Source organism: Chelon labrosus (genome assembly GCF_963514085.1).
Source record: "Chelon labrosus genome assembly, chromosome: 20".
Lineage (NCBI taxonomy): Eukaryota > Metazoa > Chordata > Actinopteri > Mugiliformes > Mugilidae > Chelon > Chelon labrosus.
In genome coordinates, this window is record NC_140353.1 from 7796345 (window position 1) to 7817684 (window position 21340).

The window sequence follows — 21340 nt, forward strand, 5'->3', positions numbered from 1 at the left end:
CACGTTACTAATCCAAACGGAATTTAGATCTGATTCACTCCTTCACATTTATCCGAGCGAGCTGGGAGTATCAAAGCTCATGCCTCAAACTATTACATCAAGCTGCAGAGGAGTGCAACTATTAAACTAAAGTGTTTTTTTTTTTTTTTTTTTTTTTTTTAAATCTGGCTCACGCAAGTTACATGTCATGACTCTGCACTTCAATGAGTCAATGCTGGAAGCATTTCAATGTTTTTTGTTTTTTTTTTTTTTCTTTCTTTCTCCCCCCTTTTCCAAACGCAGCCAAACACAATCGACCACTCTCAATCACGTCTTTTATTTGTAAGGCACCAGAGAAGCTTCCTTACTGCTAAAAGTTCGATTCATTCTCATTAGAATACACAGTTGCTTGTTTACATCTTTTTTTTTTGTTGTTGTTGTCGTTTTGTTTGTTGCCCCAGGTATTTTAAATAGAGATTGTGTTCATAAACACGTTTAACTGTTATTCGTTTGCACAAAAAAAGAAGGAAAAAAAAAAGAGGATAAAACATTTACCAACCTCGAAAACAATGTTAAAGTGTTACAGCCTACTGAGAGAATGAATGGGAGAGAAAACACAGGAGAAAAACAAAAAAAACAACATGGTATACAACATTGTGCCTCTCTTACTGTAGGCTTGTAATGCACACATACAACACCAAAAGTCTTCCATGATACACACACGTTAAAAAGCAGCTTTGAAACATACAAAAATGCTTTAAAAAATATGTATATTGATATATTCATATGTATACAAATTGGCCCTTCACAGCAAAACAAACACACATACCATTCACATGTCTGAGTTTTGCCAAAGGAGGTTTCTTTTTTTTTTCCTGCAGAGACTGACGTTCGGTATAAAGAGTGCAAACGACTGACTGATGTGTTCCCGCGCTCGATATATTAAAGTCAAGACTCCGGGGAGAGATTTGGGGTGAGGGAGGCTCTTCAGCTCCCCGACATTAGACAGCACAGACAGGAAGGAGAGAAAGCAAAAGAGCTCTGAGCCACAACTTAAGTGCTTTTCGAATTAAAAAAAAAAAAGTACAGAGGGGGAAAAGTTCAGGATCTCGGATGAGCTCAGACGTTAAAGGTGGGTTGTGAAAGCTCTGGAAAGCAGACGGCACACTGGGGCAGGAAGTGAGATGGTAATAGTGTAAAATAATATGATTCTGAACACAACAGACTGACCTGTTGAGATACACACCTATCTATGACAGAGCAATGCCGCCCTCTGCTGCCTAAACAATGAACGTTCCTCAAGCCTTTTCTGATGGGGCACCCACAGAGTCTCCTATTTAAACCTCAAACTTCCCTCCAGAACTGAAGAAGCTACTGGTGGTGAAACGTCTACTCAAAAACACTCTACAAGTCCAGTTGCCTTTTTTTTTTATTTTTTTTGGATAAACCACCTAGATGACTGAGAACCTTTACAGACAACGTTCCTCAACCACACAGCCGTGTCCCAGTTCCACGCTGCACGCTAGTAGTCGGAACTAAACTTGAGAAACAGCGTCACATGTGCGTTTTATTTTTTCCAGCCACTCCGTTTCCTTTGTTTATTGCGCTGTGATCACACTTTTTTTTTTTTTTTTTCTTCCTCCACCTTTCAAGTGCGAAACACCCACACGGGTTTTGGGTTTGCGTGCGTAGCCTGTGTTATGAGCTATAAATCACCGTCTAAGGTCTCTGGTTTAAGTTAAATCAGTTTCGTTTAACAGTTTACTAAAACAGGACAGAGCATTATACCTAAAATAATCCAAGAATGAATCTGGATTTTTTTTCTTTCCACTATCAATACAGACCCCCTTGCAAGTTCATTAGGTGCACGAGTAAAAACAAATGCATGATAATATAACAGTCCTGTACTAAATGATAGTTTTGTGAAGGTTACAGTATTCAGGATTTGAAAACTGTGTTTTTAGGCAGTGAATTGCACTACGTTGCACCGAAATGTTTCTATTATTTTGACAACCCCATGTTAGTCAGTAGGACAGGGCAAATAACAGAAACACTTAGCGCATGTAATTCAATCCAGTTTATCCGTGCCACAAACTACGACCTACAAAGTGATCACACAGTTGAATTACAAACTTTTCTTACACCGTTTCAACAAAAACTGAACAAGGACTGTCGTCATAGAATGTATTAATGTTCACTAGCGTACCTAATGAACTGGCAAATGAGTGTATACGTCTATATTATGATATAGTAACGGTGTGAACTGCTACTGACAAAATATTGGATCAGGTCAAATTCTCTTAAAGTGTCAAACTAAACCAGATTAATTAGTAGAACTATAGTATGTCGCGATAAAATTACAATTATGAATGAATATTAACCAAAATGTGTATCATATAACTGCACCGGTCCAGTAGAGGTACACAAGGGTATTATTATATTGCTTAGTTTCTTGTAATAGCAAATAAAAAGTGAACTATGAGCAAAACAGAAGAATCGAGACTAAATTGTTGATTTTTTTGACTCCCACAATGCAATGCACAAAGGAAATGTCTGCAGTATTCACGCACATGTAAAGCCCGGTTAGTACAAAACAGTACATTTGACTTCTTGTATAGCAAAACAAGAAAAATGTACTAATCCAAAAGAGTAGAATTAGCATGTGGTAGGGACACAGCTTGTGTTTGAAACATGATGGAAATGTTAATCGAGGTTTTTATTTTGCAAAAGGCCTCAGAAATTTGGTTTGGTTGTTGTTTATCTGTGGGGTGGGCAACTTGCTGTCGCTTACAGAGCTTTAGCAACTCAACCAGGACACAATCTTCTTCAAAACAAAAATTTTTTTTTGAGGGATTGGGAGGCAAGACTTACAGAAACATAGCACTCGCCTGTCTGTCATAACCACCTGCTTCTGAAATTTAAATCCTGTTCGAGGAGCAGAGAGGGAGGAAAGGAGGAGAATACAAAAGGTAAATCAAACAAGTGTTTTCTTCTTTCTAGTCGCATTCACTCGAACACACAGACGCCTCTAAAGGTCCAATCATAGCCTGCCTTACTTCAGGAAAACATGTCAAAATAAAACTTTTTTTTTTTTTCTTTTTTCTCAGAGCGTGTCATTTAAAGTCATTGTCCATCCTGTGTAGCGCGCATAGCAGCAGCAGCCAGGCCTACGAAACACAAATTAACTCCAAAGCTGGGCATCTTACCATTAGTACAAACTAAAATAGGTTTATAATGGAATAAAGTCCCGTATATCTGGGGCTGAGGTACACAGCTCAGGTAATGCATCCAGTAGTTGGTCGTATGAAAAACCAAAATGGGTGAAAAAGCCATCGGTTTATGTCTGAAGGTCTTGAATGCACCCGGCGAGTGAAATATCCCTTTAAATGTGTTCAACTTATCATCGGACTAAGGTTTAATTTTGGCTCCGAGAGCATAAATTAACGGCCAACTCATTACGTTTCATTATGGACAAAAGGCGATGGAGATATTACACGTCACGATTGGAAGGAAAGAAGTTGAGATGTTGTTAAATCGGTTTATTATGGCTGGCAGACAGAGGCCAGTAAGAAACAATCAGAGGGCCTACGGAAGGACATGGAAAATAAACACTGAAAACTGATCTGATAACAAAAAACAAAACAAAAAAAAATAAGTAAGAAAAATAAATCTGTGAGAGGCAGATCCACGGACAGGAGGCTGCCGTTAGGTTTCATCCTCGGCTCTCTCCGAATGGGAAAACATTTATCTTGGTTAAGCCTAACAAACACGGCTTACACTAAAAAAAAGCGTCTATTTAAAGTCTAGAAGCCTGAACCGAGTCTATCACCACTAAATAATAAGAACATTTAACTCTCAGCCATTCAGGAGTTTCATCCTCTGCACATCCAAAAAGTTTCTGCTCCGTCCTCTTTGCTCGTCACCATCCCTGCAGTTACTCTTCTACATCGACACTCAGCAGACAGGCAGCCAGACTTACATTTTCCATTTACAATTACAGTTTAACCTTTCTTTTTTTTTTTTTTCTCTTTTATCTTTTCCCCTCGACACTAACGACACCTCATACCTTCCGCCTCCAAACCTCCATGTCATGTCTGCACTAGTCTGACTTGTCCCCATCCTCTCCTCTGGGCGCCCTCTCCGCGGCGTCCCTGGCCTTGTCGTCCTTCACCGCCTGGGGCTGGCCGTGGGAGTAGTTGGCCAGGATGGAGGAGAGGGAGAGCAGGCCGGAGCTGGAGGAGACGGCAGGCAGGGTGGGCGGGGTGAGGCCCAGGGGCAGCGGGGTCACCGGCAGGGCCAGGCCCTGGAGCTGGGACAGGTGTTGCACCTGGAGCTGTTGCTGCATATGGTGAAGAAAGACGCCGTGAGTTTATCGGTTCATGGTTCATGATGTGCGCTCTCTTTTCAGTCACTAATCATAACTTAAAGGGAAGCAAAACAGAAGCTGCACTGCTCACCCGTATGATGGAGTTCATCTCGGGAGGTGTGACCTGTTTGGCTCTCTCGATGGCGCCCATGACTTGCTGTTGATGCTGTAACAAGAGATGATGAGATTTCACAGCTTTGCAATATGGCAGAAAACATTATACACACATATTAACTTTAAACGGGACAGAAATATTCACAAAGATGCCTCCGTTGTTACCTCCTGTGACAGGTAAGGCAGCACCTGAGCACAGATCCCGTTCAGTCTCTTCACTATTTCGGCCTACGAAGAAAAAATAAGATGAGACAAACAAACTACCAGATCTTAGACAGTAAAGATGGATAATGTGAGACGGTAATTACCTGTTTGTGCATTTCAATGTTCAGCCCATAAGACATTTCATAGTACTGCAATGAAAAAAGATTACAGATTTCAAACCATATGTGGACGATATAATGTATGTAGACGTATTTATTTACATGTGATCTGTAATCACAGGCTTTAGATAAATACCGTAAATACAGATGCTCTCGGTAAGAAGATAAGCTCCACCGGGAAGAGTCGGTGCGCCACACTTACCATGATATAATGACGCTGCATCTCCGACTTTTCAGAAGCCAGCTTATCGCACTCCAACTTCAAACTGCGCAGAAAGAATATAAAGCAACATTAAAACCCTAAAGGTCAGCGTTAAATCAAGCATGTGTGTCCGTTGAGTCGTGGGGGAGTTTGACTTCCGGGGAATTATGTTTATTTCACTATATGTTGAGGCTGATCACCTGCACGCTTAAGCTTTATATTTACAATATACCTTTGGCATGAGAGTTTTACAGCTTCCTCTCAATCTACCTCTCAGGAAGGAAGACAATAGAAAAAAGGCAGCTACGAGTAATCTATGACTAAAATATATCTATGTTAAGGCAGCTGATGGTAAAGCTACCGTAAATAGCGGGGAATAGGTGCGTTAACGGCATACCTGTGGTACTGTGCTTGGAGGAACTGGAACTCATCCTTGATGCGGTCACAGGAATCAGAAGTGGTGAACTTAAGAGCTTGACCGGACTGAGAGGACGCCTAGGAAACAGAACAACATACAGTTTGTGTTAGCCTGGAGCCTTTGAGGGCAAGAGCCAGGGTATTAGGGCTTTAAGTGCAGTTACAGGATATTTGGTAACGGATATCCGGGTTAGAGGTAGGGATGTTAGAGGTAGGATAAAAAGTTTGGATCGAACAGGATCGGGTTTCATAAGTTTTTTGTTTTAGGTCTGCCATAAAGCAAAACAAAGTCCTTGTAGCCTTCGAAACGTCTTCTTCCTCTTCGTTGGCTAGCGTCAAAGCTGCCAAAAATCAAAGAAGAAGCATAATCATGTAAGCACATCTGCTGTAGGATTTCATATCTATATATATATATATATATATATATCTCGTCTGGTCTGGGAACGCCTTGGGATTCCTCATGAGGGGCTAGAATGTTTTGCTAGGGTGAGGGACGTTTGGAATACCATGCCACCGCAACCCAACCCCGGATAAGCGAATGAAAGTGGATGAACAGTCGAAAACAAACCACGACAATGACTTAGTTCAAGGTATCTACTTGCCAAATTACATAACAACATATCAGCTTGATCGGCAACTAGGTGTGTCAGGATATTCCGACTTTTTCAACACGCTGACGGCTCACCTGTATGCCAGCAAAGCTCGCTCAAATGTGGTTTGTCAATACTGCCCGCAGCCGGAACTGAAATTTTGCACTTTTTTTTGAGGTTTCTACGCAGGTGTCATATCTAGAGAGATTCGTTCAACAAAAATGATTATATAATGCCAGGAAACCATTGTAGGACATCCTTGGTCTCAACCGTTAAAGCTAGGTCTCAACTCGTCTATTTCTTCTAGCAGTGCAAGTAATTACACAAACAATTGTTCTCAGTTCTGGTTCTGGGTTCGAATCCATCGGCCGCCTGGGGCCTTTCTATGTAGAGTTTGCATGTTCTCCCTGTGTCTGCGTGGGTTCTCTCTGGGCACTCCGGCTTCCTCCCACCATCCAAAGACATGCTCGTTGGGTTCATTGGTGATTCTAAATTGTCCATCTCTCTGTGTTAGCCTTGCGATAGACTCGCAACATGTCCAGGGTGTACCCCGCCTCTCGCCCAACGACAACTGGGATAGGCTCCAGTCCCACCGCAACCCTCTAGAGAACAAGCAGCTACAGAAAATGAATGAATGAATAAATGAATGAATGTTCTCAGTTCCTTCTAGTCTTTCAGGTGTCCCCAATGAGGACACGCAAACCAATAGTAGTCCATGTTTGTCCTTGCCGTTGACCTCTTTCTTGGTCACCACCTTTTTTTGTACGCATTCTAGGTTCTACGTCGATCTCAGTCTTCTGAACTCCCAGTGACTATAAATTCATAGAACCCAAGTTACACTCATAACTTTTGTATATTCGCCATAACCCTCGTCCAACTCTATCTCTGTCACCACGATTGCGCTTCTCTTCTACTCAGCCAAACTATTATTGCTAGTTGATAATGTCGCCACAAGCACTACAATTTAAATAAATAAATTCAGAAATTAACCTGACACTGACGGGCTTAATCAGGATTTTTGTGAATTTGTCTGGCAAAGGCTTAAATGAAGTGGGTGTTCACTTATCTGTAAAAGTGCTGCACTGTAGCCGTGAGTCAGAAACCACAGCTTAGAATGACAACCAGTCAAGCAAGAAAAGTAAAAAGATCTGTCCTTTACAGATAGCAGACAGCTCGTACAGATGGGACTGTCCTGCTGCTGAGAGCATGTTTTAATGAGAGTGTGTTTGGGTTTGTTTAGAAACAGCAGTTTGACCTATGAGATTAACCCTTTGAGAGGATAGCCAAAATGAAGGTCAGCCTAAACCGAGCCTCGTATCCGAGTGTTCAGCATAAAATGAGATAAAGAAGGCGACAATATGTTCGACTAACAGTACGTGACTACCAACTGGAGCTCAACAGACGTCCACAGCTGTCTTAAAGAAACCGATACGGAACATCTGTCGGTAACCTGGCTGATTCAAAACCACAAAGTGTGTGGATTGAAGAAATGTGTTTACAGAAGGAAAAGTGCCCATGATGACCATATGTGAGAGGTATTTAGAAGCAGCATTAGAAGTCTGGTTGTGTATAGACTACACTTAAACCAACAGTCCAAAGCTGTAATCCAGGGTTTATCTGGGTGCCTAAACCTCATTACTCTCCAAGTAAGTGGCACAGAGGCAAGAGGTTTCCAGTTGGATTATGGGATTGAACAGGGAAGATGGGGTCACCCAGTTACACAGAGGTCAAACCTCTGCATCCAAAGTGCAATTTGCTGTGAAGTGCAAAAATGTAATACTGAAACAGGTTGGTTCCTTTATTACATTTTAAAAACGTTGCTTTGTGCTTAGGTGATATTTTCAAATCAATAAATGAGCGACAAACGGATCAATAATGAAAACGTTTGCCTGCAGAAACAGTCAACAAATACGCGAAGGAAAATCGAATGAAATCTGAAGAAATTAGTTGCGCTGCTCTGCGTATTTACTCAACAGTAACATCACGGTAGGTCCGTCACGCTCACAGGCCACTGAGGAATTTGAAACCGCGCTCGTCGTCACATTTTATGTCTCTAGGAAGATCTCTGATACGGCCTCGGCTCAGAAAGAGGAACAGCCGTCACATGTTGAAACTAACCGACAACAATATACACCAAACCTTACGTGACCGCAAGGCAGCACCGTGGGAGTGTTTGCTGTGGTGCTGCAGGTAATAATGCTCCGGGTTATTTTGTGCAGCTCTTCCCTTAGTTGTGGTCATTTTCGGTCCTGTGTATTTTCAGTTTGTAGAGTCAGACATTCTTATAATAAGGTAAAGATAGCAGAATAAGAATAGAGAGTAACTCAGGATTATTTTCAGTACAGAGCCTGTACTGTTCTGTTGTTGTTTTCTCCATTAATCTTGGAAAATGATAAGAAATACATGTCACCTTATCTCAAAAAACCCAAAGATATTGAGTTTGTTAAAAAAATGACTAAAAAAACAACATGTATGCACCTAAAAGAAACTAATTTGTTAATTTTAGGCATTCTTTGGTACCATTTAGATTTTTTTTAACCTGGAATAATGCTGATTGGTGGGAAATTATTAACCCGCTATTGTGTTTTCTTCACTTAAGAGCTCATAATAAATGCCAAAAAGTGTCTATTTTCATGGTTTAACACGGAATCATTTTGTTCAATGTATGGTTCTTAACAATGACCATATAATGCAGTTAGTTTGATATAGATTTATGGTTATAATTAATATGTTTGGCCTTCAAGAGATGTTTCTTGTGCCGTTTTACTTTAAATGCAATTGCTATTCATTCCCAAGTGTTCAGATGTGCAATGAAAAGCATAATAGTCTGATCTGAAATAAAAGATCACGCCCTGTCTTAGGTAAAGGTGAAACAATAAGTAGGTCAATTAGACAGACGCTAGATTAGGTAGAGCTAAAGAACAAGAGTGACACATTTTGAAAAAAATGAATCACCGTACATTTCACATTTTCCTGTTTCTGAAGATGTCAGTATTTAGTTCACTGGCTCCAACGGTTTTCAGACATTACTCTATTTGTAGTTTGAATTAAATCCTTTCAGAGATAATTTCGTCTCCCACTAAGTGTCCAAACTAGGGCTGACACATGTACCGTCTGTGATTTGACCCTTGACCCCACCTGTAGTTTGGGAAATCGGGAAGCCACGAAGCGGCAACAATGTGGACGGCAAGCATAAACAAACCTCCTTGAACAGAAATGGATAAGGAAAACGGTCTATTGACTGACTGGTTCTGCTTCAACGCCCTGCCAGATGGTTCTTTTCACAAGACCAAAGTTATCTGCATTTAATGTCGACGTGAGATAAGCTGCTGCCGAAGTACGCCAAGCCAGTCATATCTGATAAACAGAGCCCTCCTCTTGCTCGCCTAAGGGAGATGATGCTAGACAGTTTGTAATGTAGACAAAGGATAATTTTAGTGTGAGATTATTCTACAAAATATCATTGTTATCGATAGTTGTAATAATAATAACATACATTTGCATTTATCAAGATGAATCTGTCCACATACATATTGATAAAGAGTGTTAACATGTTGAAAAATATATCTTTGAGCTATATATTTAGGACCAATAAAAATAAAAGGTGCAATTAATTTGCGATTAATCTCGCGTCGGGCAATCACGTGACTAAATTAATAGCAAATCGGTCGATTAATCGATTATTTTAGTGGACAATAAACAGCCCGAATCTAAAATAATTTCCTTTAAATTTAATACAAGTTTACGTGTATGTAATGGTGGTTTGATGCCCGTAGACAATTAGTGTTGAAATACAGTAAATAACACAGGAAACATTAACTCTCAAACACAACTTCAATTAGCTGTTGTGAGTTAGCTAACAACAGGCTGCGTTTGTTAGCCACGCACGGGCAAATTAGCATCATAGCTAGCGTCTGGACGAACTTAAAGTTTAAAGCCGCCGTCGTTTCTGCACTTTAACGGAGCAAACACGACGAGGAGGAGCAGGGAGGGCTGTCTTTGTGAGAGAAGCTGACAGCTACCTGCAGCCAGCAGCGCTAAGTGTGTATATCAGCTGTCGGTTGCTAGCTAGCGTTAGCTCGGCTTGCTCAGTTTCCACCTGGGACAAGTTCAACTAGACAACTTACCGAGTGCCTTGATTGAGGAAACATCATGTCAGCAGTGTGTTTCGCCGTGTTCCCTTGATCTAATCGAACTACCAGGCTAGCTGGCTAAGCTAAGAGGTCCCCAGATATTATTAAATGATCGGAGGCACTTTGTACTCTGTCATCCTTTAAAATAACGTTAGCTAACGTCAAAGCAGCAGGAACCGAAGATCGTCTTCTGGTGTTTGCGATCGGAAAAGAAAAACGCCGCCTCAAACGATGAAAAAATGGGTTATTCAAAGGGACATCAGGTCTTTTGGACTATCGTTAACGCTACGCATCCCCAGGGGAAACCCTGGATGTTGACACATGAGCCCCCGACTTTCCTCTGCTTTGAAGAGAAGAGCAGCATCACCCGGAAAACAAACCGAGCAGCGGAGGAGCGGGCGCCCCGTGTGACACAGAGATGAACTGACCGGCTCGACTGCTGCCAGGGCCGGAGACAGAGAGTCTGGGGCCCCAGGACTGGACCCCAGCCTGGACAGGAGCCCTGAATAAAATGTGTTTATATAATATAACTTTTAATTTTGCAACAAAACACAAATTCCTCATAGTGGTTATTTATGCATAAATAGATTTAATATTAAAAATACAGTGTGTTTCTGTTGTATTTTTGGTTCAGGAAAAATGGAAATATAAATAAGGAAGTATGCATTAAGCTCCCTGGCTGACACAGTGGATTTGCAACAAAATATAGTTTAAAATCTTATAATTTAGTTTATATTGCAACAACACTGTGCATGTTGCAGGGCCAGAAAGAGAGAATCTGGGGCCTTACCTCAGCCTGGACACGAGCCTAAAATAAAATACATTGATAGAACTTTACATTATTCTTTTGCATTGCATTGTCTTTTGTTTTGTTCATTGATTTTTTATTATTTTTGCTCTTTTTAAGTTTTTCAGGGAAATAGAAAGAAGGAAATACACACAACTACAATGCAGCACCAACAAAACTAGGTCCTACATTATTACCAAAGGATCCTGCCGGGACTCGCACAAGGGATCTGCATCAAATTCAATAAAAACTGGTCTGATATGTACACAACATATACCTTAGTATATGTTGTGTATAGTCTGTTTTAGACGGGGTTTGCAGGGTGATCAGCAGGCACCCATCAGTTACTGTGCCCATTAAAAAAAGTATTAATTAATGTTTTCCTCTTTTATAACTTAATAAAATGGAATCATAGTCAATATATTTAGGATTTTTTTTTGTAAGACTTTGCAAAAAACTCAATTTGCTGTCAAAGTGACTGCATAAGTAGTCATCCTTTTCAAGTCAGTAGTCCATGATACACCCCTAATCACGCCAATGTGTACTGAGACACCTTGTACCTTGTAAAAACATAATAGTAATGTGGTGCATTAATCAGAATATGAGATTTTTGTCATGTGCGAAGTAGTTCTGCTCGCTGTGGAGTGTTGTGTCTACCGGTAATATAACTGAAGAGGAACTTTTTCCCCCCAGCTTTATTGACAACACTGAATTAACTAAATTAAAGACGACCAAGACGGACCCATGTTTTCAAAGGTGCTGCTGGCCACATCAGTCCCAGCTTCGCTCATCTTTTCTAACACTTGTATGAACGACGTGTTGTTTTGCTAACCTCCATGTTTCTGTCCCTCATGGAAACTCATCACATCACCTGATGTTTGCCCCACGTGGGGCAAACACGCACAGAAAGAATGTATTTACGCCCCCATCGAGGATTTACAGACTGAACAGATTATTACCCGTTTACATCATCCCTGTCGATCACATTGAAAAGTCCTTCCAAAAAGCCAGTCTGTACGGATCGAGGTGATTACATGAGGCCTTCCTGTTCTTACTGGGATGTTATTTTGATTATTGGTGGAACACTAGCAGCATTCAGGCTGTACCTACATATGCTGTCCTTTCTTTCTTAAGTACACAAATGAAACATCCAGTAAATCGCATTACTGATGTTTTAAGATTTAACCAATAAAGAATGGTTAAATCTTCTGCTTTGAAGAATCTGCAACACTCTGTATTTAATAAATCTAATTCACCAGAAAGATACTTGTGCATTTTATTCAAGAAAATTAATCATTTGTTCATATCTGTGAGTTTCAGAAGTGTGTGAGGCCTTGCTTTCAGTGTCTGATGTGATCCCCTCGTGTAGCAATCACAGCAACAAAAACATTTCCGGTAACTGCCGATCAGTCGTCTACAGCGGCTAGGGAGGAATTCTAGCTCATTCGTCGGTATTCAGTTCTGAGATGTGGGTGGGTTTTTCTTGCATGAACCGCTTGCTTCATTCAGGTCCTTCCACAACACTTCTACTGTCTCGGACTTGGCCATTTCATAACACAAATTCTGGTCTTCGCGAACTATTCTTTTGTTGGACGACTTGTGTGAAAATCCGGTGATGTTTAAAGTAATTTTTGTGCATAAATGTAGAAATTTCTGAATGGTGCCAATACTTTTAAGTGACCCTGCATGTTGCACGAGCTACCGTCTTGGACACTACAAAACTATCTACGCGTTTTAGGCTTCTGCGTCAAGACGCCAACGCCGTAGCTGACGTGCAAATCCCCAGAAATGCAACTACGCGCCGTGGACCACAAGAGATTGGTCCGCTTGGTACTAGCGTGGTTCTGCTTCAGTATTTCCAGCTGCTTCTCCATCACCGCAGTTTTTGAATTTTGGCTCAATAAAGAAAGCACATCAAGAAAAGGTTATGGGAGGAGGTTCGAAACAAAAATTAACCCGACAGGCAAAAAACACAGCGCCCACTAGTGTTTGGGTGGTGTATTTACAGAAGGAACCAGACTGACGAGTACACAAGTATGAACAGCTCGCACCAGCGTTGTAGGTTACGTCATCTGTGTCCCGTAGTACTGTAAATGAGCCTTAAATCTTTCAGCACAGAATCATGAAATCCACTCGACACGCGCCATCAGCAAGTATAGGAACAAATTTATTTCAATTTAAAACAGATACCTTGTCATTATGTTTCTCTCTTAGAAGGCGGCAATGATCATAAGTCATGTCTGAATGAGGATCAGGCAACAGTGGTTGAAACAAATACATGAAACACATAAAAAAATATGGCAAGAGTTATGTAAATCAATAATCGATAATAACCAACTGATCGAACCCCCACCCCCCCTTCTTTCCTTCCTTCCTTCCTTCCTTTCGCTGTGGGCTCTGCTGCAATGAAAACATCCAAGCCCTCACTTCCAACACAAAATAAACAGCACATGCAATTCTAATTACAGTTTCTTAAAAAAACAAAACAAAACAAAAAGAAACAGCAGATTATCTTTTAAATCTTCAATCTTAAATACAGAATAAAGTCTTTGCGTGTACTTAATCATCTATCCTTTCTTTCTTTTTTTTTCGTTTGTTTTAGTCTCTGGTGGGTTTTCGTTTAAAAAGGGGGACCATCTCAGGCGGTGGTCCTTTTGATGACGACCACAGCGTTGGCACTTAGAAAGAAGAGAGCCTGGCTCTAGAGAGAGTGGGGTTGGCACACTCAGTATAATACATAATTTACATTTGGTTTACATACAAAATTAAGAGAAGAAAAAAAAGAAAGAAGAAAAACAGCATTTTTTTATACACACACCACTACACAATTGACCTTCAGGTTTCATTGGAGTGAGGGGAAATAAATCAAGTGGTCCTAAATAATAGTGTTCTGGTAATGTCTTCTTATAATACAGAGGAAAGAAATGTCACAAAGAAAAAAGAAAAGGGAACAAGCTTTAACTAATTCCATACTGATCCAAAAGATGTATTGATTTAGTCCCAACAACGAGCACACGGGCCACGCAAAGGTCACGGAACCGCGTCCCGTCAACCGCCGAGGGCCTCCGCTTTTTCTTATTCAAGGCAATGAAAGGCAATAAATAAGTGTTGTAGTGAAAACCAACCCAGTCTTTTCACTGGTTGACGCCAAAAGCAGATGAAAAGGAGATTGAGATTGAGGTTTCATACAGACTGCCTTCCCTCTTTCCAGCTCGTATATATGTTTTGAGATAAAAAGTAAAAATGTGTCGGAAACACGCTGTGCAACACTGCTGCTGCCGCCGCCGAACGGCCAACAGCGGCCCTTCACCATGTGCCAGAGTCGCAGAGTCAAGTTTGAAGAAATAAAATAAAAATGTTTTTTAAGTGAGCTGCACTCAACACACAGTAAATATTAACACAACTGCTGATAAATACTTGGGTATGCATACTGGGTTTTACGGTTGCGCTTTAATACTGGCATCCTGATCCTCTCTAACCGTTGGCTGTCTGCTTCCTCAGTGCGAGGTTAGGGTCACTGTCAGCAGATAAAAATGGCAGCTGGCGACCACGCAGGTGCTTTTTTTTTGTATTTAAACCCCGTTTAAGTTAGTTAGAGTTGAGACTTTTTAGTGTTTCCAGAGCATAACTTCATCCTGGTTTCAACGCAGCCTTTGGTTTCCGCTCTTTAAGAAGCGGAGATTCACGAAAATCAAGCAAATTTAATGGACTTTTGCTCCCGGTTACTGGCACTCAAAAGGATTTCAAGTAATTTACGGTTGTTTCAACTTTTCTAGCGCATTCGAATCAAAACTGGTCGTATCAAACTCTCTGTGCACGTTCAGCTGAAACCAAAGGCTGCCTAGAAACCCATCAAATCCACTTATAAACTTCAAAACACACGGGGGTTTAAAATACGCAAAGACACGAGCATGATCTTAAAAGATTACTTGGCTCTCGGCTTCAACTCAAAATACTTGGGAAAGGGAGGGGAGGGGATGGGAGGGGATGGGAGGGGGCATGCAATACTCTTCCCGGTAGTAGTGTCTTTTACTGATAAGTGTTTCTATACTGCATGAGGTATTACAGGTTAACACCTTGATACCAATGCGAACAGACAAGATGATCAAAGTAGGGCCTGAAGATACCTAAAGAAATACGTAGAAAAACTGCTTAGTGTTGGTAAACTCTCTACACACACACACACACACACACACACATACACACACACACACCTTACATTTGCATTAACACCCTGACTATACTGCTTATACTGCAAGTAATCTCCATTTATAAACAAGTATTAGTAGTAGTGGATGACTTGGTTCACTGTGGTCGTGTACTCCACTCCCCGCTGTCTGATGCACTGTGATAGCCCTTAATGAGGATGAAGGGTAAGTCACCTGTAGAAAAAAAAAAAAGTATATCTGCACTTCACTGGCACTATTCAAAGCAAGCCTCGTAAAAATTTGAAATTGACAATGCAAAAAAGAAAAAAAAAATGATTTTTTTTTTAGTGTTAAATTACAAATAGCAAGCATGGACCACGTAGGTCTTCAATCACTGATCTTTTCTTTTTAAAAAAAACAAAAAAACAAAAAAAAAGTCCACCTATGTTCGTACTGTACATTTTTCTAGGTATGCGTTACAGCGCTGCATCTATAAACCAAGAGGAAATACCAGTCTCTTAAAAAAAAATAAACAAAAAAAAAAAAGAAGAATCAAACGAATGTGAGGGCTCCTAGAGAAACCAAACAGTATTACCATGGATGGAGATGGGATGGAAAGTACAACTTGGAAATGTCTCAATAAGAAATAGAAAGCAGAGATAAAAGTCCTTACTATACCAGACATTCGTTTTTTTTTTTGTTGTCGTTTTTGTTGAGTTTTTTTTTTAGGTTTTTTTGTTTTTTTAACAGCAGTTCAGACTCAAGTAGGCTCCGCCATGAGAAATCAAAAAAAAAAAATCAAAAAAAAAAAAATATACAGGAGCACTTCAACATGACAGAATCAAAAAGCAGTCAAATTATCAACACCTTCAAACCTGGTCCATAAATTATATAAATAAAAAAATCTTTAATTACTCTTAAAATCATCTTGTCACCATCACTGTGAAGGTTTTAACCAGCCCTAGTTAGTGTTTACTCCGGAGGCAGAGCTGCTGCAGTAGTGCGGGTCCTCTTACTAGTCACCCCTCCCCACCCCACCCCTCCCGTCCCCTCTCTATACCGTCCCACCGTGTCCTCAAACACCGCCCAGCTCTGCGTAGTCCTATTAATCAAGTGAACAAAAATCCATAATCACAGTATCAATACTACCATAAATTCATAGGATAAAAACTGTATGCTAATGAAATAAGTTGTTATTTTTTTTTTTTTGCGTTTGATTTTTAGTTGTTTTTTTTTTTTGCCAAAGATGGTGTACCACAGAGCGTTATTTTTTTTACTTTTTTTTGTACAGTAGTGTTTTGTGTATATGTATGTACAAACAAATATACACAAACAACATTTGCAGACTTCAGAGTGCGTTTTCTGTGAAAGGTTCTCAGCGCCCCGCTCCTCCTCTCGTCACTCAACAGCAAGCAATCTTTATATATATACACATCTATATCTACAGATATATATATAGATATAGATATATATATATATATGTATAAACAAAGTGACTATACAGTTTAAAAAAAAAAAAAAGTAAACAGATTCACATCCTGATATAATGGATGACCGTGTCACCGCCAGGAAGTGTGTCTGATTGGACGGCTGAGTGGCGTCGTCAAGAGATGTTGCTCGCGTGGGTTCGACTCTCGTCGTTTGCAGCTTTCGTTCCGTCTGAAGAGAAGAAGAAGAAGAAGCTACTTCCGAGCCCGCGCCGCAGATGTGGTCGGCGGGGGGGGCTAATAAAACACGGACGATGTCGCCGCTCCTCCTCCTCCTCCCCCCTCCCAAAAAACCCCGTCTGCTTCGAATCCTCACCGAAAACATCTTGGGAGGAGGGAAGCATGTGATTAAAGATCTTACACTTATGTCAAGTAAATTTGTCGTTGCTGCTTCTTCTCCAATTTTCTGTTTTGCAAAAAAAAAAAGAAAAAAAAAGTGTCTATACATTTCTTGCCACCGCTCCGTTTCACCGTTATTTGTTAAATTAGCAACAAATTTCTATCATTCAAAAGACGTTAAAAAAATCTCAGCAATGATTCTGATTAGCTATGTCTTGCCTCCTCATGATTTTTGTCCTTACATAAGCATTTACTTCATTATATATATATATTTATATATATATATTTCTATTTATTTTTTTTTTTTGCGACGCTCACACCGGTGGGTACATTCATAGATGTGAGGTGGAGACAGGATCCCCGTCCCCTTGTGTCCGGTGCGCGACCTCACATCCTGGAGTCACTCTGAAGCATCTCTTCTTTAAGCACCGCTGGTTGTTGTTGTTGTTGTTGTAGGTGGTGGTGGTGGTGGTGTCGGGAGGTACAGTGCTCGCTTTCCTCCCGCGTCAGAGGGTGTGATCTCAAAAACGGATGGCGGTCAACTCCAAAAGGGGGGCTTGCGGGGTCCGATGCCGCTGTTCACCAAAAACCGAAAGCTCCTCGCTAATCGACGCTGCCCCAAATACACGCACGCACACGCACGCACAGAAACACTAAAATCCCCTCCAGTCACTGTACAGCCCGTGTGAAAGGTTTGTGTGCCAGATGCAATGTGCCAGAGCCGGCAGCCGGGGGGCCAAATCCGACACGTGGAGCAGCTTTGGGAGGACCGGAGACTCTGACACAACAAGCTGCCGAGAGAAGGAGGAAGAGGCTTTGGTGAAAGAGGAGGGGGGGCACGTTTGCGGGAGGGAGGGAGGATCTGGGATTTGACTGTACTAGAAAAAAAAAAAAAAAAAGAAGCAAAGTTTCTCTTGGTTTGTGTGTGTACATTTGTGTGTATAAGTGTGTGTGTGTGTGTCGGAGTGGTGTGTGTGTGTGTGATGCGTGTGGAGTTGACGGCACGGTCCCCGCGAGGAGGCCGTGCGCTTGTGCAATGGGGGGGGGGGGAGGAGGCGTGCATCGTGCGCGAGCCCTCACACCAGGTTGTACTCTTTGAGGTTGAGCTGTAGGATGGTGTCTTTGACAGCTGCAAACACAAAGCGGATGTTCTCAGTGTCCGTGGCACAGGTGAAGTGAGAGTAGATGATCTTGTCGCTGTCGGGGTTTAAGTCCACAAACATCTTGAGGATGAACTCCCGCGCCGCCTGTGCATCTCTCTGGGGACCTTAAATTTAGAGACAGAAACGCACAATGTAAAGATGTTGATACTACATCATTATAATATAATAATAATAACTCAGTATCCTATGATTGGTGATCCGAAATCTCTGTTTTGTCGACACAGCAAGCTAAACACCCAGTGGTAATTAAGAGCCCACATGTGAGAAGTGACTTGACAACAACCGGCTCCCGCAATGTTGGAGAAGGACTCAAACACCAAGCCGATGGTCGGCCGCACGAGCAGAGAAAGGGAAGTGACGACTGCAAAGAACGCCACAAAGCACAGAGTGCAAACAGAAGGCTATCCTCCTTTTTTATCTTCACTTGAACATTCAAATGCACGAATATTTTTCCACCAACATGATCATCGAGAACGAGCAAACTGTGGACTAACTGATCAGCGTGATTCAGGAGAGTTCTCCCAGCTAAAGGTAGCTTTCTGGGTTTTCCCATTTTTGTACCTACTACTCCCACCTGCTGGTAGGAAGAGTTATTTTTATTTAAGCAGCTGCAGAACATGCACCAATCAGGCAAACATTATGACCACCTTCCTAATACTGAATGGACATGGGCCTTCTGAGGGTGTCCTGTGGTGTCTGGCCTTTGGGTCCTGTGGGTTGAGGGGAGGGGCCTCTATGGATCATCCCACAGATACTTGATCAGTTTGGGATCTAGTGAATCTGGAGGCCAGGTCAACACCTTGTGCTGTTCTTCATGTTTTTTGAGTCGTTCCTAAAGCGTTTTTGTGTCTGTGTCAGGCTGCATCCTGCTGGGGGTGGCTGCTGCCATCAAGGCGTGTCATTGCTATGGGGGTGGGGGTGCCTGGTCTGGTCTAGGTGGGTGCTACATGTCTAAAGAACATCCACATGAATGAATGCCAGGTCTAAAAGTTTCCCAGCAGAACATTAAATTGTCACAAGATGGTCGATGTTATTTACTTCTTCCCCTGTTAGTGGTTTTAATGTTATGGCTGATCGGTGTACGTACTAGCTGGCCCAGTTCAGAAGTTGCAGTATGTTCACGTGCAACGTTTTGTCTCAAGACAACAGGGAATGTGAGGTGACTGCACACTCAGCCTTCGAGGTGCGCTCGGTTCGCTCGGGTCTTTATGAGCACATCTGTGACAGCGCCGCGTCGCCATATTTACATTCTGCGCAGTGTCAGCCGCACAAACAGACCCGGCGTGAAATAGTAACTGAAACGCGGCCAATTAAGACTACAAGGAGTCACTTCAAAGCCATTTACAAGCTGCTGCACTGCACTGCTAGAATTCAGATTTTATAGCCGCACGGTCGTGTGACAAAACCCCCATAAACACTGTGCTGTGTTTGCAGCTATATTTACATGTGAAAGGACACTTTGAGTCTGGTAGATGTACCGCAGGACGCGCAAACCTCACTAAACAAGTGTCAAAGCAGCCGAACATCTAATACACAAAGGTGGTTTTGCAGAGGTGTGAAGACCTGGGGAAGGTCAGTGTTGATTATGTTTTTCTGTAACATCCAGACTCATAATCTACATTAACGGCTTCAACGGCTCAACAAATACATAGATGATCTCACCATCAAACTCAGGAAAGTAGTCCACCAGGTGCGAGTAGGAAATCTTCTCCTCTAGCAGGTCCTTCTTGTTGAGGAAGAGGATGACGGAGGAGTTCTGAAACCAGGGGTAGGTAATGATAGTCCTGAACAGAGCCTTACTCTCCTCCATGCGGTTCTGAAGAGGAAAAAATCCGGATTAGCGGAACAGAAACAAGAAGAGGCGCTTCAAGATGTTTGAGATTGTTCACTACACGCCTCGTCTGTCCTTTTACCTCGTTGTCCGACTCCACCAGGACCTGGTCGTACTCGCTCAGCGCCACGAGGAACATGATGGAGGTGACGTTCTCAAAGCAGTGAATCCACTTCCTCCTCTCTGACCTCTGACCCCCTACGTCCACCATCCTGGCGGCGGGATGGACGTGAAGAGGAGGGTAACAGAAACACGTGTGAGCACGTACGTCCCAGTCGGGTCACATGATCAAAAGAGCAGCTCTGTTCACTGTCACTTTTACGTTGGGTTTGAATCCATCAAGATGACAAATAGTTTTGCAGATTCCCCTAGAGTGTGACCCGGGACTTGTCGCCTAAACAGTCTACAACAATCATTTTTTTTCTAGGCTTGTCCAGAAGTCCTAAAGAGATTTTCAGCACATGACCTAAATAAAGATATAGCCTCTCATCCAGGGACTCGCAAAGTATATTTTTACTACCATTTAAGGAGACATCAGAAATAGGCCCATCGCTTTAAAACTGGATCCCGACCATTTGTTACTGTAACTTCATTAACTTTTGAACCGGTTTGAGAAGAACAATAAGCACCCCGATGGATTCAAAACCTTTTAGAGCGTCAAACGTGTACAGATTAAAATGAAAACACACAGAGACATGAAGGGTGAGTACGCTTCTGTCGTGAGTCATGCAAGCCACCATGAAAAGTTTAAGACAGATCTAGGGTCAGGTTGAGAAGGAATGCCGCTCAGTTTAGGATTTCCCGAACAGAAGATCACTTCTAAACGCTTACGTCAGCAGTTTGGAGCGTCAAATAATCCATAATGAGTTCACACGTATAGAAAGATGTCCGTTTTTAGATGGGTTTTCTTTGTAGAAGTTTGCATTAAACGTCCTCTTCTTTTACTTTACGTATAAAACTATACATGCATAAATATCTAGTCGCCTCCTTTGTTCCTTACTGGTTAAATACACAACTCAATCTGGTGCCAACACACACAAACTAACCACGCAGCTGATTACAAAGTTGCGCCTTCAGCGGTCTCGGACACACATGTTTAATATTAACGCCTAAAATGAGGGCATTCATCTTTAAGCTCTTTATGGCCATACATGGAGTCAACACCGACGCCAGATCAGCCTGTGCTCTGGTTTACGAGTTACGGTGAAAAAAGTGGGGGATCGCGAGGCGCTCATTTCTCAACTACGCAGCCGTCATCCCTGGAGTGCGCGATGAAGAATCACGTAAGAAGTATCGTGAAGCTTTGAAACACTCTTGGGAGGAGACGGATTTTAAAAAAAATGAAGGCCAGAGGACAGGCAGAGGACAGGAGGCAGAGTTGGAAAACTGGTAACGGATAGAGGGGGCATGCCAAAAACTGGGATGAATAGTGCGGTTTCGGGACGTATGCAATCGCCGAAG

The 21340-nt window shown here is 41.9% G+C and overlaps 2 protein-coding genes across 5 annotated transcripts in view; both read right to left on the reverse strand.

The window, feature by feature from the left end:
• Positions 1–294: 294 nt before the first annotated feature.
• LOC311505517 (TLE family member 5-like) lies at positions 295–10629 on the reverse strand. Its single transcript, XM_084569130.1, has 7 exons — positions 10119–10629; positions 5382–5479; positions 4985–5048; positions 4768–4812; positions 4625–4687; positions 4437–4511; positions 295–4318 (listed from the first exon to the last, which is right to left on the reverse strand). The coding sequence occupies exons 1-7, from the start codon at positions 10143–10145 to the stop codon at positions 4079–4081; spliced, it is 612 nt and encodes a 203-aa protein (XP_084425256.1). The 5' UTR covers positions 10146–10629; the 3' UTR covers positions 295–4078.
• A 5483-nt stretch (positions 10630–16112) lies between these two features.
• Positions 16113–21340, reverse strand: part of LOC311505671 (guanine nucleotide-binding protein subunit alpha-11-like) — a 21637-nt gene continuing 16409 nt past the window's right edge. For all 4 annotated transcript variants that reach the window (XM_084569356.1, XM_084569357.1, XM_084569354.1 and 1 more), the window contains 3 exons: positions 19962–20091; positions 19711–19864; positions 16113–18152 (listed from right to left, as the gene is read on the reverse strand). In XM_084569356.1, coding sequence (XP_084425482.1) covers positions 17962–18152; positions 19711–19864; positions 19962–20091 — 475 coding nt within the window. In that variant the 3' untranslated portion in view covers positions 16113–17961. The remainder of the gene's footprint in view (positions 18153–19710; positions 19865–19961; positions 20092–21340) is intronic.

Bases quoted from the DNA above. Each gene is read 5' to 3' on its own strand.
- LOC311505517 (XM_084569130.1), bottom strand. From the start codon at position 10,145: ATGATGTTTCCTCAATCAAGGCACTCG. The intron at 4,813-4,984 runs GTAAGTGTGGCG...TTTTCATTGCAG, and splicing joins TGCAGCGTCATTATATCATG to TACTATGAAATGTCTTATGG. The intron at 4,319-4,436 runs GTGAGCAGTGCA...CACCATATGCAG, and splicing joins AGATGAACTCCATCATACGG to CAACAGCTCCAGGTGCAACA.